Source organism: Phyllostomus hastatus, unplaced genomic scaffold (assembly GCF_019186645.2).
Source record: "Phyllostomus hastatus isolate PE091 unplaced genomic scaffold, TTU_PhHast_1.1 phas_contig_210, whole genome shotgun sequence".
NCBI lineage: Eukaryota > Metazoa > Chordata > Mammalia > Chiroptera > Phyllostomidae > Phyllostomus > Phyllostomus hastatus.
The window spans coordinates 5,735,307-5,760,247 of record NW_025333737.1 but is presented as its reverse complement, the minus strand read 5'-3'; the positions used below and the strand labels follow the sequence as shown (position 1 = coordinate 5,760,247).

The 24,941-nt window shown below is 38.2% G+C and overlaps 2 protein-coding genes across 3 annotated transcripts in view; one reads left to right on the top strand and one right to left on the bottom strand.

Moving 5' to 3' along the window:
* Positions 1 to 5,197: 5,197 nt before the first annotated feature.
* Positions 5,198 to 11,835, top strand: TEFM (transcription elongation factor, mitochondrial). Of its 2 annotated transcripts, none has more exons than XM_045837071.1 (4): positions 5,198 to 5,326; positions 7,584 to 8,044; positions 10,295 to 10,444; positions 11,283 to 11,835. In XM_045837071.1, exons 1-4 carry the CDS (start codon positions 5,260 to 5,262, stop codon positions 11,718 to 11,720), a joined length of 1,116 nt encoding a protein of 371 aa, XP_045693027.1. In that variant the 5' UTR covers positions 5,198 to 5,259; the 3' UTR covers positions 11,721 to 11,835. The 2 variants fall into 2 exon arrangements, with proteins under 2 accessions (XP_045693027.1, XP_045693028.1); XM_045837072.1 differs by lacking the exon at positions 5,198 to 5,326 and adding an exon at positions 5,860 to 5,932.
* A 1,880-nt stretch (positions 11,836 to 13,715) lies between these two features.
* Positions 13,716 to 24,941, bottom strand: part of ATAD5 (ATPase family AAA domain containing 5) — a 49,937-nt gene continuing 38,711 nt past the window's right edge. Inside the window, exons 19-23 of the mRNA XM_045837605.1 lie at positions 19,090 to 19,270; positions 16,783 to 16,964; positions 15,432 to 16,288; positions 14,593 to 14,751; positions 13,716 to 14,493 (exon numbers count right to left, since the gene is read on the bottom strand). Of these exons, the coding sequence (XP_045693561.1) occupies positions 14,415 to 14,493; positions 14,593 to 14,751; positions 15,432 to 16,288; positions 16,783 to 16,964; positions 19,090 to 19,270 (1,458 nt within the window). The 3' untranslated portion in view covers positions 13,716 to 14,414. The remainder of the gene's footprint in view (positions 14,494 to 14,592; positions 14,752 to 15,431; positions 16,289 to 16,782; positions 16,965 to 19,089; positions 19,271 to 24,941) is intronic.

The window sequence follows — 24,941 nt, the reverse complement described above, 5'->3', positions numbered from 1 at the left end:
CAAAGTGATTCTACCAATCCACACTTCTGTTACCAAACAGCAATTGGGGTCCCACTGCCCATCGCCACCCTCTAGGCAAAACTCCAGAGGTAAAGGTTTGGTAATAAAAGAAAGGAGTCTTTATTCAAAAGCTTCACAATTTTGGAATAACAGCTTTCCACATGAATTAGTCACTTAGGCCTAGCAATTAAGGCCAACCTCTTCAACACCTGAGTTCTCCTATCATTTCCCCCTGTTAATTATCTTATTTCTATAGGGCTAGTTCACAGACTAACACAATCTAAGATACAAAAGCTACACAATTTTGGAAGATTGGCAGTCTTCTACAACACCCAAAGAGTAAACCTGCCACCCTCTGCCAGGCCAGCCGGATCCTAGGCTGTGCCTGGAGCTCCTTCCCATCCAAAATTCTGTCCACTGGGAAACACAGGCAGCTGCAGCACCATCGTCCAGGCATCCTTGAGGAAGAAGAGCCAGAGAGCCAGGACCAGGCAGAGAGCCCGAGAATGCTTCTTTTATTTCCAGTCTTCTCGTCCATAATTCCACGTGCTCTGGAGGCATTTAGCTTCTCAGCCAATCCCGTCCTAGATTGTTTACCATTGCCTTGGGCAACCTCCTCCTACAGCCCCTTCCTACTCCTCCCCAGTGATCCGATCCAATTTCTCTGTATCACTTCCATCAGCATGTGTGAGAGTTTCACGTCCTTGCTGATACTTGGATGTATTCATCTATGGGTATTACCTTTTGCACTTCACTGTATTTATTTTTGTAGAATGACACAAGGCTTCAGTTCTCAGAGGCTGAGACGCTGACCAGCAGGGGGTTGTTCTGCTACTGGGCAGGGGGCCTGGCTCTGAGTGGGTCTGCCTAGGGTCAGACGGTAGTGTGTGGATTCTTGACTTTGTGTAGGGAAGTTATCACAACATGATTCCAGGTGACTTTAAGGGTAAGTTTATTAAAACTAGGGACAGTGAAATAAGGAAGAGCTTAGAAATGAGCCTGGGCTGGACTGCTTTGGCTAAGAAGTCAGAAAAAAGGGTTCCTTGGGGACAGACAGACTCGGGGGTAGCCCAGGGCAAGCTGCTGGCCGCCCACTGACCCCCACCCCCCTGCTGCAAGCCTCTGGGATCCCCTAGGGTTTAGGAGATGTGTGTCTGTGGGGAAGGAGAGGGCACCGGTGTACTCCCGGGCAGGAGAGAGCGCCCCAGGACCTTCCTTTTCAGGGGTTTTAAAGGCTGAGAGTTTAGGGGAGGATCTCTATAGTTTATTCATCAGCTTTGTGCTGATGAGCCAAAATGAGATTTATTCCCTTAACTTCTTTTGTCCTTGGGTGTGGTTGGCAAGCGGCACTAACTGGATTTCTGCTCTCTAGCTCCCTGGGTAGGGTGATTGAAGCTATTTACTCTTGGGTTGGGGTAAGTGCAAACCACTTACTCTTCAGTGTCTTGGGTTTAGGGAGGATAGGAATTACTAGATGGCTGCAAACTCTTGTTTAACGATCTGTCTCTGTTTCCCCCCACTGCTTGTCCTGGCTCCCTAGCCTGTCTTGGTCCCCAGAAAGCTGCTCACAGTAACTCATGAGTTCCGACAAGGCTTTGGAGACCTTCATTTGCTGTATGCTGGACCCCAGCTTTGATGTGGAGTTGCTGCACGAGTTTATAGGCCTGTGCAATTGTTGTCGGCAGTTGACACTGTCTGCTCTCAGCTCTGGGCCCCACGGTTCAGGGAGCTTTGATAGTTTTTCCAAGAAGCACCTCTATGGCCTAGCTGTCCTCAGGCCTCGGAGGTGGCCTAGCTGTCCTCAGGCCTTGGAGGTTCCTGCGGTTCCCGCCTCACCTCAGCCCCAAGGCACAGCCCACAGCCTCAGAGTTATCTTAGCACTTGAGCTGTTCTCATGTGTGTGCTGTGGTGTCACAGTATGGGTTTTAATTTGCAATTCCCTGGTGACTAATACAGGTGAACACCCTTTCATCTGCTAATTGGTCATTTGAATACCCTCTTTTGGGTGAAGTACCTATTCAAATCTTCTGCCCATTTTTTCAGCAGTTTGCCTGCCTTTTTCCTATTCATTTGTAGGCATTTTTTATACACGTGTTCTGGATACAAGTTCTTTGTTAGTTATACATACTGCAAATATCTCCTTTCACTCTGTAGCTTGCCCTTTCACTGGCACCTTTAAATTGTTAACCTGAAAATAAAAGGCCAAAGTGAGAGGCAACCAGCATTTATTTGAGACCCCAAAAGAATAGCTATTCTGAAGCCCACGTAGTGTTCCGATTAGGAGACAGAGACAAGGGTTATTTATGAGAAAGGGAAGGGGCAAGATTACATCAGTGGAAGGAAGTCATTTCTAGAGGGGAAGATAAGCTTAGGCACACTAATTCTAAACAATGCCTTAAATTTTCAGTCATCGGTCTTGTCACAATATCTGCTTTCTTGTTATCTTTGCAAACAGTGCTTTGGGATATGATATTGCTATAGGCCCGGTCCAAAGTTATTTTGCCCTGTTTTAACATTCCAGAGCTTCAAGGACTAGGATGTGCAAACCAGGGACTTGTAGTTCCTCTGCAATGGCTGCTCTGACTCCATTTTAAAGTGGCTCCATTCATATTATTATTATTTTTTTACATAGTGAACAGATGTTCTTAACTTGAATGAGGTCCAATGTATCTGTTTTTTCCTTTATAACTTGTGCTTTTATGTCAAGTCTTAGAAATGTTTGCCTATGTCAAGGCCATAAAGTTATAGAGAATGAATTTTTAATATTTACCCTGAAATTAACCTTTTAGATATTATACATGGGATCATTCATTAATTTTTTCAACAAACACTTAATGAATCCCCTATGTGCCAGTCAATGTGCTGGGAATTGTAGGGGACATAACTTTGGCCTGTGTCCCGCATGCACTTGTGGAGAGGCTCAGAGACGTGACATCACTTGCCCCAGTTCACACTGTTAGTGTGCCAAGGCTGGGCATGGGATTAAAACACAGGATAGACCGGTTCCAGAGTTGGGGCACAACCACTGAGCTCCTCTGTCTGCAGGAGGGATGTGGAGACACCAGGAATGGATTTTTTGTATATTTTAGTCTGTAACTACCAAAGCACCTTGGGAAAAATGTGCAGAGTCAAGTAAGGAAACAAAGACATGTAAACAAAGCAAAACAAAACAAAAAACCCTATAGTTCCAAACAATATTATTATGAGGGAGATGGGAGTGAAGTGTTTTCGAGAAAGGGGGGAAGCTTCTGGCTTTGGAGTCAGGGAGGCTTCTTAGGGCCGGACAGGGGGTACCTTGCTGGCACTTAAAAGGTGATCAGAATTCATACCATTTTGGGGAGAGAGCATCTGAGAGTAAAGGACCAGCAGGTACCAAGCACAAGAGGTGGACAGTGTGAAATCAGAATCCTCTACTCACCCCCAATCCCACTGCTCTGAGTTCTCTCCTTCACTCACTGTGCTCTTTTCATACTAGCCCTCTCCGTGGGTCACTCCATGCATTTCCATGGGACAAAAATGCCATCTCTGTGTGCTGATGGCGTCCAAATTATACCCCAGCACAGTGGTCTCCCTTAGCTTTGGACATACACCTCTGTCTACTGGACACCTCCACCTGGCGTCTTGCAGGTTCAAAAACGGATCTGTGGGGTTTTTTTTAAATCAGAAAACATAAAATAGCAAGGTGCATCACATGTAAAGACGTGTTTTTCAATGAAGCCACTGTTTCACATGTACATCTATGTGTCCTATGTCATGCCAAAAAACTTTGAAAAACACAACTGGACTTAATGACAAAAGGAGTGGGAGGACCCAAGGACATCTGCATCTGGGCAAGAAAACCAGGGAAGTGAGAAGGAGCTGATATCTGGGGAAGATGACGACTTTCGTTTTCCATGCACTGATTCTGACTTACACTGAGTCATGCACAGTGGGTGCTTCTTTCCCTACACCTTCCAGCCGCTGGTCAAAGTCTGAATGAATGAGTGCTCTGAGGAATGAGGGGGTTTCCCCTCAAACTCATGAATCATTGGCTCCCAAAAAACGTAATGCTTTCAGGAGGAAGCAACATTTATTGAACCCTTACTACAGGCTGGGTTCTCTGCATCCAGTTCCTAACAAGAAATACTCTTAACAGAAATGTGAGGCAAGTACCATTATCTCCATTTCACAAATGAGGAAGCTGAGGCTCCATGAGGATGAGGAACTGTCTAAGGCTGTGCAGGCAGCAGGTGATTGGCTGGGCCCTACCATCTCTGAAAGCATCAATCACCAGGGCTCCTTATGGCCTCCTGTATTTGTTTCCTGGGGCTGCTATAACAAATTGCAACAACCTTGGTGGATTGAAATAATAGAAATTTATTTTCTCACGGTTCTGGTGGTTGGAAATATGAAGTCAAGGTGTCAGTAGGGCTGGTCCCTTCTGAGACTGAGTCTGTTCCAGGCCTCCCACCTAGCTTGAGACCCTTGGCCTTCCTTGGTCTGTAGGTGCATCACTTCACTCTCTGCCTCCATCTCCACAGGGCATTCTTAGAGGGACACCAGTCATAATGAGTTAGCCAGCCCCACACCCCCACTCTGGTGTGACCTCATTTTTCATTTTAACTAATTATACCTGCAATGACCTTATTTTCAAAGGAGGTCATATTCTTAGGTACAGAGGACTAGGACTTCCGCATATCTTTTTTGAGGAATACAGTTTAACTCATAACACCTCATTGAGTGGTATAAACCCTGAAGTTAAAAGGAAGAAAATTGTTTTCTATTGATTTGGAGGATTTGCACCAAAAGTTGGCTTTATTTCTTGTTAGATTCAGCAGTTCTCCAAAATTGGCTGGATTCATAGATTTCCCACAAGTAATTCTTATGAATATTTACAATCCCTTAAATCTCCACTGCCTCCTGGACAATATAATACCAGGCATTGCCATCTCATAAAAACACAAACTCACCATCTTTCCGTCCAAAAGCCACCTTCCTCCTGACTTCCCTGTTTTTCACAAAACTAGCTAAAATGTCTCCATTTTCTAGAAAGATTTTTTCTATTACCCGTACACCTCCCAAGTTCAGTTCCCTAGGGTCGCTTGGTAAGGTACACGGGCTTCCCAGCTCCTCTCCTTGCTCCCAGCCTCTTCATCTCTGATCCAGGCCCACACTTCTCTGTAGGGCCAGTTTTCTAGAAACATACCTCCAGCCAGTCTCCACAAAAACCTCAGAAGCTTCCGGCCACCTGGTGGCGGTCCATCCTGCATTCAAGGCCAAATGAAATTTGGCGCAGGCCTCACCTCTGCCGTCCCCTTCCTAACGGAACAATGCTCCGACTGTCAAGGTCCAGTACCATCGCCACCTTCTCCTATTTTCGCCTTTCTCTAACCCTCTGGCTGCACGCCGTTTCACTGCTGAGCTCCTGACGCACCTGGCATCTCTCCCGGTTATTTCATTCTAACTGGTATTACGATTATTCGTTACATGTCTAAGCTTCCCCACCAAACTCAGCTCTGTGCGCCCCAGACAGGACCCAAATAGGAGCTCATCAATCTTTGTGTCTTGAATAGATCCAGGGAGTCTCCTCGAAGGAGGAACCTTGCTAACTACAGGGTAAAATCCCTGAGATTCGGCTCAGCCTCTGTCTGGGCGAGAACGTTTCCCCGGGGCAGTGGAACGAGTCTCCGGACCCAGACGCGGGATTCCCGCACAGAGGCTCAGCTGGCGCGGGTCCTGATGCCCGCACGCAGCCGCGGCCCGCCGGGCGCTCAGGGGTACGCACCACGAGAACCCTCGGAACGCCGCTTGGGCAGGAGTCTTTCCGCCGAAAGGCCGGGTACTTGTGGGCGAAGCACGCAGGAACCGGAAGTCAGTGGGGGAAGCTGCGACTGGGGGGACCTAGCTAATTTGACTTGGAAAATGAACGTCTCTAGGGTTCTCGTGGCTGGAGGTAGGGTGCCTGGAATACTGGGTTAATTTCCCGTCTGCCTTGGTCCTGGAGTGTTTCCTCTCTCAGGCCCCATGTCCAGGTCTCCCTCTAGGGGTCCCAGCTGAGCTGACGGTCCGGCCCCCCAGCCTGGAGAGAGGGTGCTCCTCTGCACTAAGGGTCTGCTAGCGGCTGCGTCCGGGGCTGGGCGGCGGGCGGAGGGTTCAGCTTCCAACGGCCGCTTGCTTACCCCTGGCCGCGTTGTCAGAGGGGCTTCCCACTGCTTTTACAAAGTTGTTTCTTTTATAGGTTTCCCTCTGCTTGCAGAAATAGTCGTGTTAGAAATCTTGAAAAGTGTACAGGAGAAAGAAAAACTGCTCTTAAATTTACCACTCAGCTAAAACATTTATAATAAACTTATAAAATTTAGTTGTGTTTGATTCCACCGGGTAAGAAACAGGCGAAAATAAATTTTCTCAAGAGATATTAATTACAAAGCTCCCTATAAAGTTAAAAATGCCAAGAATGTTATGTAGTTGAAAGTATTTTTTTTTATTTACTGATTTTCTTAGAGAAAGGATACAGAGAAACATCGATTTGTTGTTCCACGTATTTTTGCATTTATTGGTTGATTCTTCCACATGCCCTGACCCTGCATCAAACTGCAACCTTGGAGTATGGGCGACTTCTCTGGCAACTGAACTACCAGGCTGGGGCAAAATTGTTTTTTGTTTGTTTCTTTTCATTTTATTACTGTGGCTACTAGAAAAATTTATATTACACGAGAAATTGTTATTTTAAATCCATGCTTCTTGGTGGGCACATGAGGGGGTACCTCCCAAAAAACACATAATTTATTTATAAAAACTTGTGCATTTATTCTTACATGTTTAAACTTCAGTTACCTTCAAGGGACTCTCCATTTGATGCAATACACCTATTGAGACTTTTTTCCCCCCACTGTTCAAAAACAGTTTTTGAACTTGTAGATTTGATGCCTTTTAAGTGTTTCTGCTGTTTCTTGTTTCACCTCTTTAACTTGAGCAAAAATGTTTCCCTCAGGATTATTTTTCATCTGGGGCAGCAAAAAAAAAGTTGCTTGGGGTGAGATAGGGTAAATAGCGAGGGCAGGGTAATGAGGTCAAGCCATTTTTGGTCAAAAACTGCTGAACACTCAGTGCAGTGTGAGGGTGCAGGCAGGTGCGCTTGTAAATCACCCATCATGAAATGGGCAAACTCGTTAGTTTTCAAAAAAAATTCACTGCAGCTGAACACAGCCCTTCACACCACCAGGTTGTACAGATACAGATAGGTTCCTAGAACATTCACCTAGCTGGGGAAGCCTGCATCACAAGGGGCCCGCCCACCAGAAGATAATTCTGTTTTTTGGGGGGTGTCCCCCCTCATAAAGTATCATTTCTATATAGTAAAACTTAGGACATACCCACAGAAATTAGAAGACATCTCTTGTGAATAAAAAACAAAACCCCCTATTATCTAGTTATATAGAGATATGCTTTTAAAACAACTTTAATGATTCTTCAGTAGAACTTAACATGGTCTACTAGTTCATGAATTGTGGGAGAGTCTATGTCACTCTGCAAAGGTTCTGGTCTAGCTGCAACTAGCACTAAGGAAGCATCCCAGCTTACATTTTGCTATATTTTCCTTTTAGGAAAGTGGAGATTTTTTCCGGTATCATTAAGGTCATCCTTGTTCCAGGCCCTACATAATTCCTGTCGGGAAAAATCCACTGTGCCCAAGAAAATTATTCCCAACATTGCCTTGTGTGACAAAAATACAAAGGAGTCTGCAAATGCACTTGACAAGCTCTTCTCTTCGGAACAGCAGGCTTCCATCTTGCATGTGTTGAATACAGCATCTAATAAAGAACTTGAAGCTTTCAAATTGCTTCGTGGAAGAAAGTCCATCAATATTGTAGAGCACAGAGAAAAGTACGGGCCATTTCAGAATTTGGAGAGTTTAACGAATGTGCCCTTGTTCCAGTATAAAACTGCCGTCCAAGTTTGTAACTCCATCCTTTGTCCCGAGACTGGAGCGAAAAAAAGAAAATCACAGGAAAACCGGCTATTGAAAAAGCTTATCAAACCAGAGATAGAAAGAGAGAGACTTAAGGTATATACCCTTTTTCTAACATGTTATACTGCCTAAATATTTGAGAACATACTTGGCAAAGTGCTATTCTGGGCACCAAGACAGGATTCTTCAGGCAGCTTTAGTTGAGTTGGTGGGACCAGACATACACATGTTAATAGATAACTTATTATGTACAAAGTAGTAGTTGATCAATAACAAAGAATGAAATGTACAGATAGTAAATTGGCAACTCAGAGAACTGTGGAATGTGACTGTTGGGGAAAGTTTACTGAAAAAACTCACCCTGGATCTCTGAGGGAGAAAATGGGCTAGCTGGGAGAGGAGGGCATTCTAGGAAGAGAAAACTGATGCAGAGAAGCAGGTCTGTGCAAGATTTATTGAAAAGGAATGTTGAGGGGTGATCAGGCTGCGGCGGACAGTCATGTTGGGAGCAATGAGAAATTAAGACGCAGAGGTAGGCTGTGGCCAATGAGTGGTTTTAGGACATTATACCAGTCTTTCCAGAAGGATTTAAAGTTTTCTTTCCCCCTTACCGTGTTACAAAGCATTCGAAAAGCAAATCTTTTTCAGTGTTGTCTTAAAAATAAGTATTAGAATTACTTGGTACATCAAATGTTAAACCTTGGAGGAACTTAGGTTCTGTGTTGCGATACTTGATAAAATATTTCCCCCCAGCTTTATTGAGATATAATTACATATTATGTAACATATGTAAACTTAATTGATAAAATATTCTTATCCTATAACAATAAGCACAATTTTTGTGGACCAGTATTCTCAGTTTTGGGGAGGATTACAGATAGTTTTTGAAACACGATGAAAGCATTGGATCTTTTCAGGAAAAAAAAAACAAAAACAAAAACAGAGCTATAACTAGAATGCTGCAGACACTTTCAGAAGACTTGCAGGGTTCGCCCTCGCTATCCACGGACTCCTGACAGAACCACTGCAGTTCGTCTGGAACATAATTGAACCAACTTCTTCAGGGCTTAGATTTTCATTCAAATTTATCGCAAAAACTATTGCTTATACCCAGATTATCATGGAATTGCATAAGCGTCAAGCAGCATTTAGAGGGCTAGGTTCTAAAGTCGGTTTGTACAGAGAAAACCATGCAGTAAAGAAAGCCCTTGGAATAATTCTGTTGCCCATGAAGTACTGTGGGCAACTTGGTTCAGTAATTCTTATGCACACAAAAGCTTGAGAACCAAAGGCGGCCTGTATTTTGTAGATGGGCAGCCAAACTATTCTACCTTTAGTGGATGCTTATCCATTCCTGAGCAGTAAAAGGGAGGAGTACACAGTCATGAAATGTTCCTGCTTCTCTGCCTCTGTATCTATAGAGCATGTTAATTTACTTGTTCATTAGTTCAAAACTAATGAGCCACAGTGGAGTGAGGTGATGCCACAGTACTCTGTCTGCAGCCATGGCCCAGAGCTAAATCCATATGTCCAGTTATCTATTACAAGTCTGCCCTTAGAAGGCAACCTGAACTCCATACACTAAAAACCTTGTCTCCCCAACCTTCTCAAGCTGACCTGCCTCCTGTGATCTTGATTAATGATGCCAGACAGTCACTGAAGTGAAACTGGAGTTATCCTAGGCATTTTGATCGTCTCACACAGGAACTCTACTCCCATTATTGCTGACCTGTTTCTTGTCCTCACTGTCTTAGATTCTTAATATTTTGTCATAAAACAGGGAAGCCAACACAAATCCCTACCTCTAGCCTAGGCTACTCTGGTCCGTCTTCCACATAGCTGTACATGATGTTTCTGAAATGTAGATTGCAAGTCACTGTTTGCAGAAATGTGGGGACCCCTTTGCCCTTTTCCCATGTGCACTCTTTAGTTCACTGCCTGAGTGCAAGGCGTCAGACTATGCAGACATCTGGGTGAAGGGACTTTCTGTTCACTGTTTTACTCAGTCTCCTAGTCCTCCAGTAAGTCTTCCCTGACCACTTTTTTTTTCCTCTACGGCACGAGTGTTGGGTTGTGGCATTTCTTACAATGTATGGCTATGTTCCTGGGTTGCCCAGTGTGTGGCACAGTCCTCAGCAACATTTGAATGCCCACTTTGAGCTAGGTGCTGAGAACTGACGGCTATTGCCTACCTTTTATACGTACTCCTACATTTCTTTAACAATTCTCAATTCATAAGCTGTGAATCCATTTGTTACATAAACTAATTTGGCTTTCTTATTTTGAAGTTTAAATTTTGTATGTTAAATGTTTACACTTGTAATTAAGCCAGCCTTTTTGTTTCAGGCAATAAATAGTATCGTATCCATTGTTTTTGGTACTCGAAGAATTGCCTGGGCTCACCTTGATCGTAAACTGGCAGTGCTGGACTGGCAGCAAAGTGAATCCTTCCAGTTGATGAAAGGAACATACATATCATCTGTCTATTTAGAAGAGGTAAGGCAGTTACGCATTCAAATCCCTACCTGCTAAAGATCCTTGTATAGTTGAATCTACTGCTCCTAAAAGGAATGTAATAAAACAGGAAGAAGGGATTTTGTTTTGGTCTTTATCACTCACCCATTCCAATTATGTTTCCCATCACCAATGAGTTTTTAAAAATGGAATCATTTATTTCAAGAAATACCTATATAGCAAAAAGCAGATACTAAAAAACACAATGGTAAAGTATACTATTCCAAATATTATAGAATTTCATCACTATATTCATTAAGTTTATTTTATAAATGCTATTATTTGTTGTCTGGAGTCTTTGAAACTTGGGAGGTGGGCAGTGATTATCATGTTGATACCTGCGAAAACCGGTCTGATCAAGCTCGTAGTGTGATCAGTCCATTGTAGAAGTGATTGATTTTGGGCGAATAATTCTAACCCTATGCTCTACTGTAGAAGTTCTTGAAAGGCTAATAAAGTTTTGACTTGTCTAATTTTAAAGTCAACATAGATTTTAGAAGTTAAGGTTTGCCTTAGCTCATCTTGTGTCTGATAGAACCACAGCCAGAATGTGGCTGTCCTGACTCCCCCATAAATGTTTTCAGTTACTTCAAAATTGTCAATAGTAGTATAAGTTCTGTAAGTTATATAAGTTATGTAAGTTCTAAAATTTTATTTTTAAAATAGAGTGGTGGAGGGATATAAGGGGACTAAGGTAATATAGGAAAATACAATAAAGATTAAATTTAAATAAATAAATAAATAAAATAGAAGTGGGACAGAGAGGGGACCTAAATAATAAAACTTAATGAGTTATTTCTACTCACTTTGTTTTTTAAAGATTTCTTCGGTCATTTCAAAGATTCCTAAAGCTGACTTCTATGTTCTGGAAAAAACAGGACTTTCAATTCAAAACTCAACCCTGTTTCCTGTACTGTTACATTTGCATATCATGGAAGCCATGCTGTATGCCCTATTGAACACAACTTTTGCCCAGGGCGGCCAGCATCAGGTCCTGAGCATGAACCGCAGTGCAGTGGGGAAGCACTTTGAACTGATGATCGGTGACACGCGGACTAGTGGAAAAGAGCTAGTGAAGCAGTTCCTCTTGGACTCTGTGCTGAAGGAAGAGCCCCGGGTGTTCTTCCCGTCAGACAAGATAGTCCACTACCGGCAGATGTTCTCGTCTACGGAGCACTACAGGATAGAAGAGCTGTATGACTCATTACTGCAAGCTGTTGCCTTCTATGAATTAGTAGTATTTGCCCCTGAACCTTAAAATTCTGATGATTAATATATAATCTGTTCTAATGTTATATTTATTAGCTTTAAAGCTGTAAAAACCAACTGTTTTGACATCCATGTTAATGGAGAATAAAACATGTTTGAGCGTATTTAAAGTCAGACTTGTGGTTGTTAAATGGTTTACACAATAAGGCAAGGCCAAATACGTAAATATCTTATGAGATTCAATACCTTTTAGGTTTAAGTCTTGAACAGTAAGATACCTCCTAACCAGTCAAAACAAAAAAGTTATCTTCCCGTAAAAGCAAATACCATCTGTACTGACTTCGCTGAAGTAGGGAATAATGAGTTTTTCTGGATGGTGCTCATCCTGGGAACAAGCTAAACTGATAACACAACTTGTGGAATCCTCTTCTTATTCTGTAAGTAGAATGTGGTTTGATGCACTGCCTCCAAAAGGTGATTTTCATAAACTCAGTCCGTCACGCCTAGAATAAACCAGGCTTGTCTAACAGGCTCATTATATTCCTTTGAACTCGTACTTGACAGACCATCTTTTGAGGAAAGTAGCACTTATTTTTTGTTGCCATGCACATGTAAACCTCTACAGTTCCACACACGGATGTGGTTTTATGCATATCTCCACCTTGGAAATGTAGATATGCAGATGTTCATACTTTACATGTCTGAAATCATTCTCCTTCTTCCAAATCACCTCATTAACTACTGTTTTGTACTTTGGTAAATAGCCTCACCAACCATCCAGTTGTTCAGGCCAGTCACATGGTATTCTACCTCCTACCTACTTCTGGAAATAGCTATAAGTAACAGTGACTGTATTAGACATTTATAAGCTAGGAGGCTAATTATTGAAAAGTCATCAAAATTTGCTTATCTTACCACAAAAAAAGAACTAAAACTACCAGGAATTTATCACCTTTAAGAATTGAGAAAAAAATCTTCCCCAAATTATGTTAAACCTAAAAAAACAAAAAGTTAAAAGTTCTATGGAGTTATTTTACTTTGGTTCCTCAACTATTGAGAATTATCAGAATTTCCTAATAATAGAAGACCAAATTAATAAGTAAGTGCTCTATGGGTAGTGAACTCTTGTATTCAGTAGAAAAAAATAAATCCATATACTTTAAAAAAATGCCTTAGGAAAAACCTGTGTAAGTTTTAGCCTATATCAAAACTCATACAATATTTACCCAGATGATTACATCTGGAATTCCTATATCCATATTGGATAAAGCCTTTTAGCTTTAGCTTTCAATTATAGTATATTGATTGATATTGATAGTATATTGATTTATAATCAATCAATATACTATCAATACAAGAAAAAGTGAGTTAAATAAGAAAAAACGTATCTTCATACACATTTTAAGCACGTATGTGTAGATATTTTTCAACTATACAAAATTAAGATCCTTACCCTTTGAGGTAAAAATGTAATTCACCAGATAATATGACTGAATATTAAGCAAATATAAATAGATTTTTTTCAGGTACACTTGATTATGTAATTGTAAAAATGCTTTTAAGTGAAATGTGGTATTTTAAAATCTTGCAATTAAAAATACACATTTTCTCCAAAATGTAACCTTAAGACAAAATGGCTATTATAACGAAATCCTGTAGTAGACTCCTTCTTTGTTACAGTTTTAATGAATAACATTAAGTACTTGTCCGAAGTAGATATATTAACATCATTATCTTTATGAAATAAAACATCAATGGTATAAAAATACAAGAAAAATGTACAAGGTAAGTGATTTCAATTGACAAAATATACAAAATACATGCATGTATGATTGCTAAAAAATTTATGAAAACTATAATTCATAATCTTGATTTCACTTTGTCAATATTCAGTTTTAATGGTAAAATATGATGGAGGAGTACCAAATTATTTTATTTTACCAAAATAAAATTATCAGGAAGATTTTTTAAAGGTAAAATCTTCAAACAGATTTCCTTTTTTAAAAGATTTTATTTGTTTATTTTTAGAAACTAAAGAGGGAAAGGGAGAGAGAAGGGGAAGGAGAGAAACATCAAATGGTTGCCTCTTGCACACTCCCAATTGGGGACCTTGCCCACAACCCAGGCATGTGCCCTGACCTGGAACCGAACCTGGGATCTTTCGGGTCACACCTGTGCTCAATCCACTGAGCCACACTTGCCAGGGAAGATATATCTTTTTTGAAAAATGAAGCATAATTTCTTTCTTAGGAATTTTTTGTATGCATTATATATGCAATTTTGTATTCTGGATTATACCGATTTGTTTAAAAGATTCTTATTTTAGAATAAAAAAATCACCTAGGAGATTCATATTTACAACTCAAGAGAGCACTAACACTTGGCTAGAAAGTGGGGGATTAAAGATACCAGGAAAGGGAAAAATTATGGATTAGTTTAGCAGTAAAACATCTTCAGAAGTATCTTAGTGAACTCTACCTCCTAGGAACCACTCACTCACATACAAAAATACTCCCAACAAAGCTAAATCAGATAGTACAAAAAAAAATTTAAAAAGAATACACCACATCATAAATACAATTTGTAACTCAAATGTTTTCATTTTAAATATCTGCACACTAATATATACAAATAGTCTGTTTTAAATGTACATTAAGAGATATAAACTTCCAGGAAAACCAGTATAAAAATGTATATTAACGACCACATAGTAATCTGTACAAGGCACTGTTAATGTAGAATATTAAGGGAAGCCCGCTGCCAAAGTATTCACAGTCTCTTTTGAAATGTTAAGGTGAATTCCTTCAAGATAGTGCAGGAACCTGTCAAAATTACAAGGCAAAACAATTTAATATTGATATTTCCATCAGATGAGAATATTCATCTTGAAATAGCTAACTAAAAATTTATAGAGACTTTACCTTCTTTTACTTTTTCCTTGTTCTTTTAGCTTCTCAGACCTACAAATGTTTCGAAGAGTTGGCAAGTATTCAATTATACTAGCTTGTCTAATCCCCAGGTTCAGAAGAGATCGGCCAGCAAATACACTTTTAATGACTGCTATCCTCTTCCGAGCACAGCTGTAAATTAAAAGTAATGCGTTACTTTTTATTTTTAATGCCTGATAAAAAAAAAAAGTAACAATCCCAAATCCAATCAGCTTCTGGTCTCCTTTTCCCTGCTTCTTATCTAGACTGGATCAAATGGATTCCAGATTAATTTCCCTGCATCGTTTTCAACCCATCAACAACTTCCATACTGAAGCATCTCTAATGGCTACTTGCTATCTGCCTCAGCAAATCCAAATCCCTTTCCCTGTCATTCAAGAGCCTCCCAGCCCTGGCCAGTACAGCTCAGGTGAGAGAAGCCCTGTCCTGCAAACCGAAAGGCGGCAGGTTCAATTCCTCGTCAGGCACACGCCTCGGTTGCAGGTTCAGCCCCTGACAGGGGCATGCATGAGGCAGCAGACCAACGTTTCTCTCTCTCCCGCCCTCCTCCCCCAAAATCAAAAAGCATGTCCTTGGGCGAAGGTAAAGAAATAATAAAAATAAATATGAGAGTCTCAAATCTAACCCATCCTAATCCCTCATTATTTTTTCTTCCTAGCATTCAGGATGGTCTCCTTAACTGTCTCATTAGAAGCTACATTATTAATATCAATAAAAGCCCAGCATTTAAAAATTAGTAAGAAGAACCTAATAATTTTCCCATTACCATTTATTATTAAAATATTAAAAAGTAAATAAAAAGTAAGACTTACTCTAAATTAGCAGCTGAATGACTAAAGTACACATCGTTGCGTTTTTGTGAAACATAAAAAGTAAGGTCTTTCGTTGGATCTTTGCCTAATTTCTTGCAAGAACTCAAGGAGGTTTCCAACGCTTTTGAGATAGTAGAAGAACACTTAGTGAAACTGAGAGCTTCCACAGCTGCCTTTAATTCTCCAGAGCTTTGAGAAGTCCACACATCACTGCTTTCAAGACTAAACTCATCACAAAGTCCACTTTTAACCTTTCCATTTGTCCAACTAAAGTCATTTTTACCAAGTTCCTTCCGTTCCCCTCCATCAGTTAAAAGGGCATCTAAGAAGGACATGTTATCCATGAACTCAGTAAGAGAATTTAAACAGTCAGAAACAAGGGCAGAGCATTTTTTTTCTGCTGGTGTTTTAGGAGGACAAGGAATAGATTCAATATTAGACTCTAAACATTTGTTTAGTTCCTTTGTCTCTGAATTGCTTTCTTTGGTTTTGCTTTCTTCTGAATTTGAGGAAGAAGATGCAGGGTGTAGGCAAAGAAATTCAGAAAAGTCCGATTTGGTGTCAAATAAGTCACTATCATCAAGAATTACCATCTTTTTCTTACGTTTCTTTTTTTGTGACTTTTTCAATGGCTTTTCTCCAGCCTGTTTCCTGGTAAGGCAGTTCATATGTTTTGTTGTTACACTGGTGTCCACGCTTACTGATGAACCACAAAGCTTTTCTGTTTCTGGAATGATGTCAACAGGTAGTGGAAGAATGAACTCAAGATTACTATATAAAAAATCTACACTCTGCATTTGGAATTCTGTAAGAAGCTGGATGAGCTTATGCCATTCTTCTTTTGTTTTGATTTTGTGCTGAAAAACAATTTTGAGTGAAGAAATGTTATGATGCATAGTTTAAGCATTTTTCTATCCACAGGAATAGTGTCATCCATATTCTAAGTAAGAAGTCACTACCACTCATAATTTATCAATCTAGTCAATCCCTTAAGCAATCAAAACAGTATTATAAATGTAAAATATTACTTTAGACTGTTAATTTGAAGAATTAAATTCTCTACATTCAGTATATACCCCAATTTAATAATTAGAAGCTCATTTATTTTAAAAATACTTCTCTGAAATTTTTAATCTGAAATATTTCTAAATTCTAGTCTCAATACTATTACAGGCACTTAGAGCAATGCCTGTGCATCATCTGTCACAGGACAAATGCGTTGAAATCAGTAACCAGAAGCCTGTAACAATTATGAGCACATTTAAGTTAACCTCAAGACTCAAAAGACAGGAGTGTTGAGAAGATGAGAATGAATATAAATTTAGCATTCCAAACTAGACATTGTAAATACCTTTAAAAATGAAAATAAGTCTTCAGATGGAGAAAAAATATTCTTAAGGCCAAACAAGGTATCAACACAGCCAGTGTCACATTTGGGAAGGTCTCTAGGATTCCTTTTTGTATTTTTAGGGTTATTTTTGGAATCAGGGCCATCTTCAGAGCAATTCAATTGTACATTTTTGCTGTTTCCTCCTTCAAAGTTAATAAAAGAAAATCTTAGCTAATCATATTTTTAAGAAACTGTAACAAACACTTATTTAAACACTAAGATCCTTGGGCATCTTTTGATCCTGTACCCCCATTTTGTTTTTCCCCACTTACGTACTTAATTCATAAGCACACAATACAAACATCATCTCTAGCATACAGAGGTTAAGTGAGGTGGTGGTGATAGGTTTACAAAATAATCCAACAGAAAAAAGTGCAAGAATTCAAGGCTTCCAATGGTTTAGAACACTTAGTAAAGCAGGGAGCCTCTATGTTTATAAATGTATAAGTAACAATTTGTTCAAGCACTACAAGCAGACAAATCACAGAGGAAATACAAATATCTAAAAAAACCCCATGCAACTTGCCTAGTGATCATGGAAATGTAAATTAAGATGTTCATTTTTTCACCTTTTAAATTGTCAAATTAAAGTGACTGATAATCTAGTTTGTCCAACGCACACATAAAAGAGCCATCATATACTCTTTGTGGGAACACAGACTTGCACGAATGTAAAATGTAGAGTCGTTGGCCCCACTCCTAGAATTCCCTCCAGCAGAAGTCCTCACAGACGTGCTCAAGGGTATATGTATAAAGATATTCACTGCATGCTTTAATGACAAACTGAAGATAACTTAAGTGTCTCCAAATAGATGGTTAATTAAATTCTTATATCCAATCAATTATGGAATAGCATGCAGCTGTGAAAGAGTGTGGTAGAACTGTAAGTAGTGACAATAAATTTTTGAGTGAATCAATTGTGTAGTCTAACAATATATATAGTATTGGTTAATTTTGCTAAATAGGCAGCAAAATTTGTATATGTAAAAAGGTCTAACAGTGGCTACATTTAAGAAGTGAGAAAGATCCTTTATTTTTCACTTTACATATTTTTGTACTGTTTGAATTCCCAATGAGTGTTTCTTTTTTTTATAGAAAGAAACGAAACATAAAAGGTCATCAAGAAAAAATAATGCCATACATATTTGTGTCTTCTAAAGTCTTAGTATATAGTGTTTTATATCCAATAGCATGGTGATAGTTATTAACTATAACAGGTTATTTTTCATGTTATTTTTTCAGGTCATTTTTTAAATTTTTTTTAGTTAATGTATTTTTAAATATTTTATTTACTTTTAGAGAGAGTAGGAGGGAAGGAGGGAGGGAGGAAGAAAGGGAGAGAAATATCAATCAGTTGCCTCTTGCACACCCCCAACTAGGGACCTGGCCCGCAACCCAGGCATGTGCACTGACTGGGAATCAAACAAGTGACTTTCTGGTTTATAGGACAACACCCAAACCACTGAGCCACACCAGCCAGGGCTCCTGTCTTATTTTTAACATTTTCTTCCAAGAAATAGTGAAAGCTACAGCTTATATTGAATTACATGTTAGTCTACATTGAAAAAGAATATATTAAAATTTTGAACTAATCAAAGAAAAAACTGATATGGGATTAATACTACAGAACTTCACCTTGATTGTGTTTAAATATTTGTGTATTTCCCCGAGCAGGATCTGTACCTATAGAACTGTGACAATGGAGCATGGAAACCACAAACTAGAACTTCTTCAGGGAAGGAACCATGTCTTATTTATGTAAACACAGGACCTGGCATAGAGAAAGTCCTCAATAAATGTCCGTGACTTGAATTAGGTAATGATGACTGAAGATCAATCATACGACAAAGCATTTCTGAAATGATAAGGTTCTTAGGAAAAACAGAATTATAAACTACTGAGGAACCTAAAAGGGACCTTACAATGCAATCATATAAAAATCATTTATATATGGAAAAATCACCAATGTTTTTAAAGAGTGATAAAAGGAAGTTGCTAAATAATAGAATTCTATTTGTTTATAAGAAACTATATATTTATAAATGTATAAGTAACAATTTGTTCTAGGTTCACTTTAATTCTATTAACCTACACTTAATGTTTATAAAACTTTTCAACAACAAAATCAACATATGTGTGTTTATTTTTAAGATTAATGTGACACCTGGATGCTCAAAAATTTTTATAATCTTTTAAGTACTTTGAGATAGTATATATTTTAATATAGGGTCCCCTTACAGAAAAATCTGTTGTAACAGATCAACTTACGACAAAGGGATAATGGCCTTTCTTCTAAGAATCCACCTCCACTTTTAATCCAAAATTGTAAGTAAAGAATGCTTTTCCTAATATCACATGTGTTTGCAGTTAACAATGTTACAAAGTCTTTCACATCAGTTCTAAAATTCTCAGTTAAGCAGATCATCTGTAGATAGCTGGCAACATTTAGCTGAGAAAAAAAGAGGGAGAGGAAAGAAACATGGTCAATTGTAGCGTTAATAGAAATACAGCAATAATACATGCATACAAAAATTTGCTAAAATTCACATCTTAAGCATTTACTGAGAATGAAACTGAGCTGCAAAAATATAAAGAAAAATATTAAAAAGCAATATACTTATTTTATTAATTGTATGTATCTAAAACAGCAAGGCAACTTTTATGGAGATTCTCTAATCTGAACCCTAGAGACAGTTTTATTAAACCTTGGGAATATCCCTTAGGATTAAATAATGGTACACCTTGACGGAATATTTTATAACCATTAAAATTATCACTATAAATACTGTAATAATACTGAAAATGGTGTTATATAATTTTTAAAACCAGAATTGGAGAACTATATCAATACAGTAATAAAAGCATGTGAGTAGATAAACAAGAAATAGAAACAAAAAATTGAAAAACAAGTGATTTGTTGGGGGTAAATGGACTAAGTAAAATTTTTCATTTAGTGTTACATTAATATTGTTTTAATATTTTTTTACAAAACATATACAATTATTTTCCCATCATTGTTTCTGGAAAGCTTTTTGCCTTGAAAAGCTAAAACAAATAAAACTGTATTTACATTTCACAGATTTTATAAGACTACTAGCATTTACTTTATAGTAAATAAGACAATTAAAAAATGTTCTGCTGTGAAACCTTTGGCACACATTATATATATATATATATATACACACACACACACACACACACACACACACACATACACAGTATATACACACACATTATGCCTGGAAACTTCTGGGACTTTTGCTTCCCACAAACATGGAATTCTGCTTTCAATATCAAGGGAGTAGCTACTATCAGACAAACCCTATTATTGATAATAACCATAAACTCTATAATCAACTCAAAAAACCTAACGACCTGAAGACACAAGAGAGTAATCAAAGGCAAAAGAAAACCAAAGGGAAATCAACACTTGGAGAAAAGAAATGGTCCTAGTGAATCCTTCACTCCCTTTTACGACAGCTAGTAGTAGCCCTGGCCAGGTAGTTCAGTTGGTTAGAGCATCCTTCCACATACACCAGGTCTGAGGGTTCAATCCCCAGTCAGAGCACATACAAGGACTACCAATGAACGCATAAATAAGTCGAACAACAAATCGATCTCTCTCTTCTCCCTGACCTTTCTCTTTTTATCTGAAATCAATGAATACAAAATATTTTTAAACAAAACAGCTAGTAAAACTATGTGAAGGAAAACATGGTCATAAAGAACAAATAGGAAATCTCAGAGAAAAACACAACTATAAAGAAGAAGCAAATAGAAATTATACAACCAAAAACCACAACATCAGAATAAAAATTTTACTGGATGGGCCTCATGGAAGAATGGAAGTGGCAGGGAAAGAAGTATGTATAAACTTGAAGACAGATCAACACAAATGATCACATCAGAAGTGCAATCAGAAAAACTGGGGAGGAGATAAGAGCACGCCTCAGTGACCTGTGAGAAGATGTAAAACGTCTAATACCCGTAATCAAATTCTCAGGATGAAAAAAGGGTCAAAATGGGCATAAAATAAATTTGAAAAAATAAATCTAAATATCCCTAGTAAGAGTAACAACATATATTTAAGGATTATTGATATCTAAGAACCACAAGCAGAAAAAACATGAAAAATATAAAATGTAGGTACATAAAAGGTAATATGAAAAGTAAAGTTAAAGGCATCCAGAAAAAAATGACATATGAGCCACCACATCCCCCGAAAAAAAAAGAAAGAACACATTACTGGCTTATAACCAGAAACAATGATGACAGAAGATAATGGAATGACACCTTTCAAGGACCCATGGGAAAACGAAGAACCCAGATTTCTACAGCTAGGGAAAATATCCTTTAAGAATGAGTTAAAAATAAAGACATTTTCAGCTAAATGAAACCTAATATAATCTAATGCCAACAGACCTGCTCTATAAGAGTTGCTAATAAAGTGCTTATATCGGAAGAGAAAACTACAGAAAACTTGGGTCTTCGGGAAGACATGAAGAACACCAGAAATTATAGTGTATGGGTAAACATAAAAGTTGACTTTTTACCCCTGTAGTTTCTTTAAATTACACATATGACTTGCTAAAACAATAAAACTAAGAATTGTATTTGGGAATTTATAATATATATAAATGTAAAGCACTTGAAAATCAAATTGTAAAAGAAGGATGGTAAATGTACTTATGCTTTTGCAAGGTGTTTAGATTCTCTGTAAATTAGTACAATATTAATGCTAAATACACTATGAAATGCTGAACATGCATATTTTTTCTCTAAGGAAACTACAAAAAATATGTCCCAATCCATCTCATGTGGCCTGAAAACTACACACAAAAATCCTTCCTGTATGTGGACACAAAAATCCATAACAAAATATGAGCAAATGAAATCCAGAAATATATAAAGTCAGTAACACATCATGGCCATACTATCCCAGGAATACAAGACTGGTCTGACATTCAAAAATCAACCAGCGTCATTCACCATGATAGTAGAATTTAAAAAGATAAACCACATGACTGAATCAAAAGACAGAGAAAAGTATTTGACAAAATTCAATACTACTCATGATAGAAACTCCCAGCTAACTGATAAAGAGCATCTATGAAAATACACAACCAATATCAGGAACAAGGCAGAGATGTCCACTCTAACTTCTATTACAAACTGTATTGAAGGTACCCTGGCACTAACCACTGCAATATGGCAAAAAGAAATTAAGATACAGCCCTAGCTGGTGTGGCTCAGTGGATTGAGTGCCAGCCTGCAAACCAAAGGGTTGCGGGTTCGTTTCCCAGTAAGGGCACATGCCTGGGTTGCAGGCCAGGTCCCCAGTGGGGGCCGTGTGAGAGGCAACCACACACTGATGTTTCTCTCCCTCTCTTTCTCTTCCCTTCCCCTCTCTCGAGAAATAAATAAATAAAATCTTTTTTTTTAAGAAATTAAGGTACAGATTTGAAAGAAATAAAAAAGTAGTGTTGTCATGACAATCAATATTAAAATTCTAAGAAATTTACTACTAGAACTAATATATGTTTTTAGCAAGATAGTAGGCTATAAAATCAATTTATTTCTTTTTTATTAAAATTTTAAAAGATATTTTATTTATTTATAGAGAGAGAGAAACGGAGGAAGAGAGGGAGAGAAACATTGATGTGCAATAGATATATCCATTGGTCGCCTCTCACATGCCCCAAACTGGGGATCTGGGCTGTGGGATTGAACTGGTAACCTTTCAGTTTTCAGGCCAGTTATCAATCCACTGAGCCAGACCAGCCTGATCTCAATTTATTTCTATATACCAGCAAAACACAACTGAAATTGAAATCTTAAATGTAATTTACAATAACATCAAAAAAACATTAAGTACTTAGAACTAAATTTAACAAAATATGTACAAGTTGTGTACAATGAAAATTATAAAACATTGCTGAAATAATTAAACTGGTCTCCTAAAAAATACACTGTTCTTGAAGCAGAAAATTCAATAGTGTAAAATTGTAAGTTCTCCTAAAATTAATCTATGAATTGAATGCCAATCCCCATCAAAACACCAAAATAAACTACAAAAATTGGCAAACTATTTCTAAAATTAACAGAGAAATTAATGACATGATAGCCAAAACAATTTTTGCAAAAGGATAAAGCTGGAGGACTTATACCTCTTGATTTCAAGATTTGCGGAAGAGCTACTGTAATCGAGACAACGCCACCTTTCCAGACGGATACAGAGAGCGGAATGGACTCACACACAGTCTACTGATTATGACACACTGGAAGAAAGGTCGTCTTTTCAACAGACAGTGCCGAAACAATCAGATCTACTGGGAAAACAAATGGCTCTTCGATCTCACATTGAACACAATTTTCCTCTAAACAGATCAAAGAGCTACACGTCAAAACGATAAAACTTCTAAAACTCAATCTTTGTAAGCTTGGGTGTGGTGAAGATTTCTCAAATAGGATAGAAAGCCCATGAATCATTAAAAAAAATATAGCTTGGTAAACTGGACTTGATTAAAATTAAAGATTTTTCACTCTTTAAAATTAAAAAAAAAAAAGAAAAAGTAAGCCACAAACTAGGAGAAATGTTTATAAAACAAATATCCGATGCAAACTTATGTCCAGAATATAAAGTCCATGAGACAAACAACTGACTTAAAAAATGGGAAAGAGTTGAACAGATACTCTATCAAAGAAACCCGAATGACAAATGGACACATGAAAAGATGCTCAACATCACGTCATTAAGGAAATGCAAATTAAAGGCATGAGAAACCAACATATAATTATTAATATGGATAATATAAAAAACATAGATAATTCCAACTTTTGTTGAGTATATGAAGAACAACTGTATTCCCCTTACATTGCTGGTAGGAATGCAAATCATTAGAAAACAGTCTGTTAGGCTCTTATGTTAATTGGATCAACAATTCCACCTTTTAAGAATTTAAGGAAAAGAAATGGAAATAAATGCCCAAGGACTTTAATGCAATTATTCAGCTCTTACATGAATATGTATTTAGCAGCTTTACTTAGTAGTAGTTTACCTGAAAACAACTCAAATATCTATCAACAGGTGACTATGACAACACATATTCATGTATGTGAAGTATTTCTATACAATAGAATACTGCACATTAATCAGAAGGAAAGAACTATTGGCACAGGTAATGTGAATGAATCTGAAAAAGCATTATGTTCTGTGAAAGAAACTAGAAGCCCTGGCAGGGTAGTTCAGTTGGTTAGAGCATCATCACAATACACCAAGATTGTGAGTTCTATCCCAGGTCAGGGCACATAAGAATACACTAATGACACTATAATTAGATGGAACAACAAATTGATGTTTCTCTCACTTTCTCTTCCCTTCCTCCTCCCTCCTTCTCTCCCTAAAATCAATAAATTAAAAAAAAACTAAACAAAAAATACCTAAGATTCTATTTACATGAAATTCTATAGGCAAAATGAGTGAACACAGAAAAACACAATGGGTCATGAGGAAACTTTCTGAGATAATGAAAATACCTCAGTGGTACCTCGGTACTCATTGTTTATTCTTTCCAGAATTCATGACAAATGCTGAAACCGATGAATACCAAAGGATGAAGCATTTTCTTTTTCTTTCAAGATTTTTTTGTTATTCTGTTACAGTTGTCCCAATTTTTCCCCTTTTGCCCATCCCATACCTGACTCCCAGTCAACTCCCACACTGTTGTCCATGTCCATGGGTCATTCACACATGTTCTTTAACTAGTCCCTTCCCCTTCTTTCCACGTCGTGACTCAAGCAAGTGTGATGAGTCCTGAGCAGGTGCCAAGTGCTGAAACATCATTTATTTCTCATCAAAATGCAATGAGTATAGAGTTTGACAAGTTCTGAGACCAATGAGTACTGAGGTATGATAGTATTCTGTTCTTTTTTTTTTTTTAAGATTTTATTTATTTATTTTAGAGAGGGGAAGGGAGGGAGAGAAACATCAATGTGTGGCTACCTCTTCCATGCCCTCACTGGGGACCTGGCCTGCAACCCAGGCATGTGCCCTGGACTGGCAATTGAACTGGTGACCCTTTGATTCGCAGGCGGGCACTCAATCCACTGAGCCACACCAG

Bases quoted from the DNA above. Each gene is read 5' to 3' on its own strand.
- TEFM (XM_045837071.1), top strand. From the start codon at position 5,260: ATGAAATTTGGCGCAGGCCTCACCTCTGCCGTCCCCTTCCTAACGGAA. The intron at 5,327-7,583 runs GTCCAGTACCAT...TTTTCCTTTTAG, and splicing joins ACAATGCTCCGACTGTCAAG to GAAAGTGGAGATTTTTTCCG. The intron at 8,045-10,294 runs GTATATACCCTT...TTTTTGTTTCAG, and splicing joins TAGAAAGAGAGAGACTTAAG to GCAATAAATAGTATCGTATC.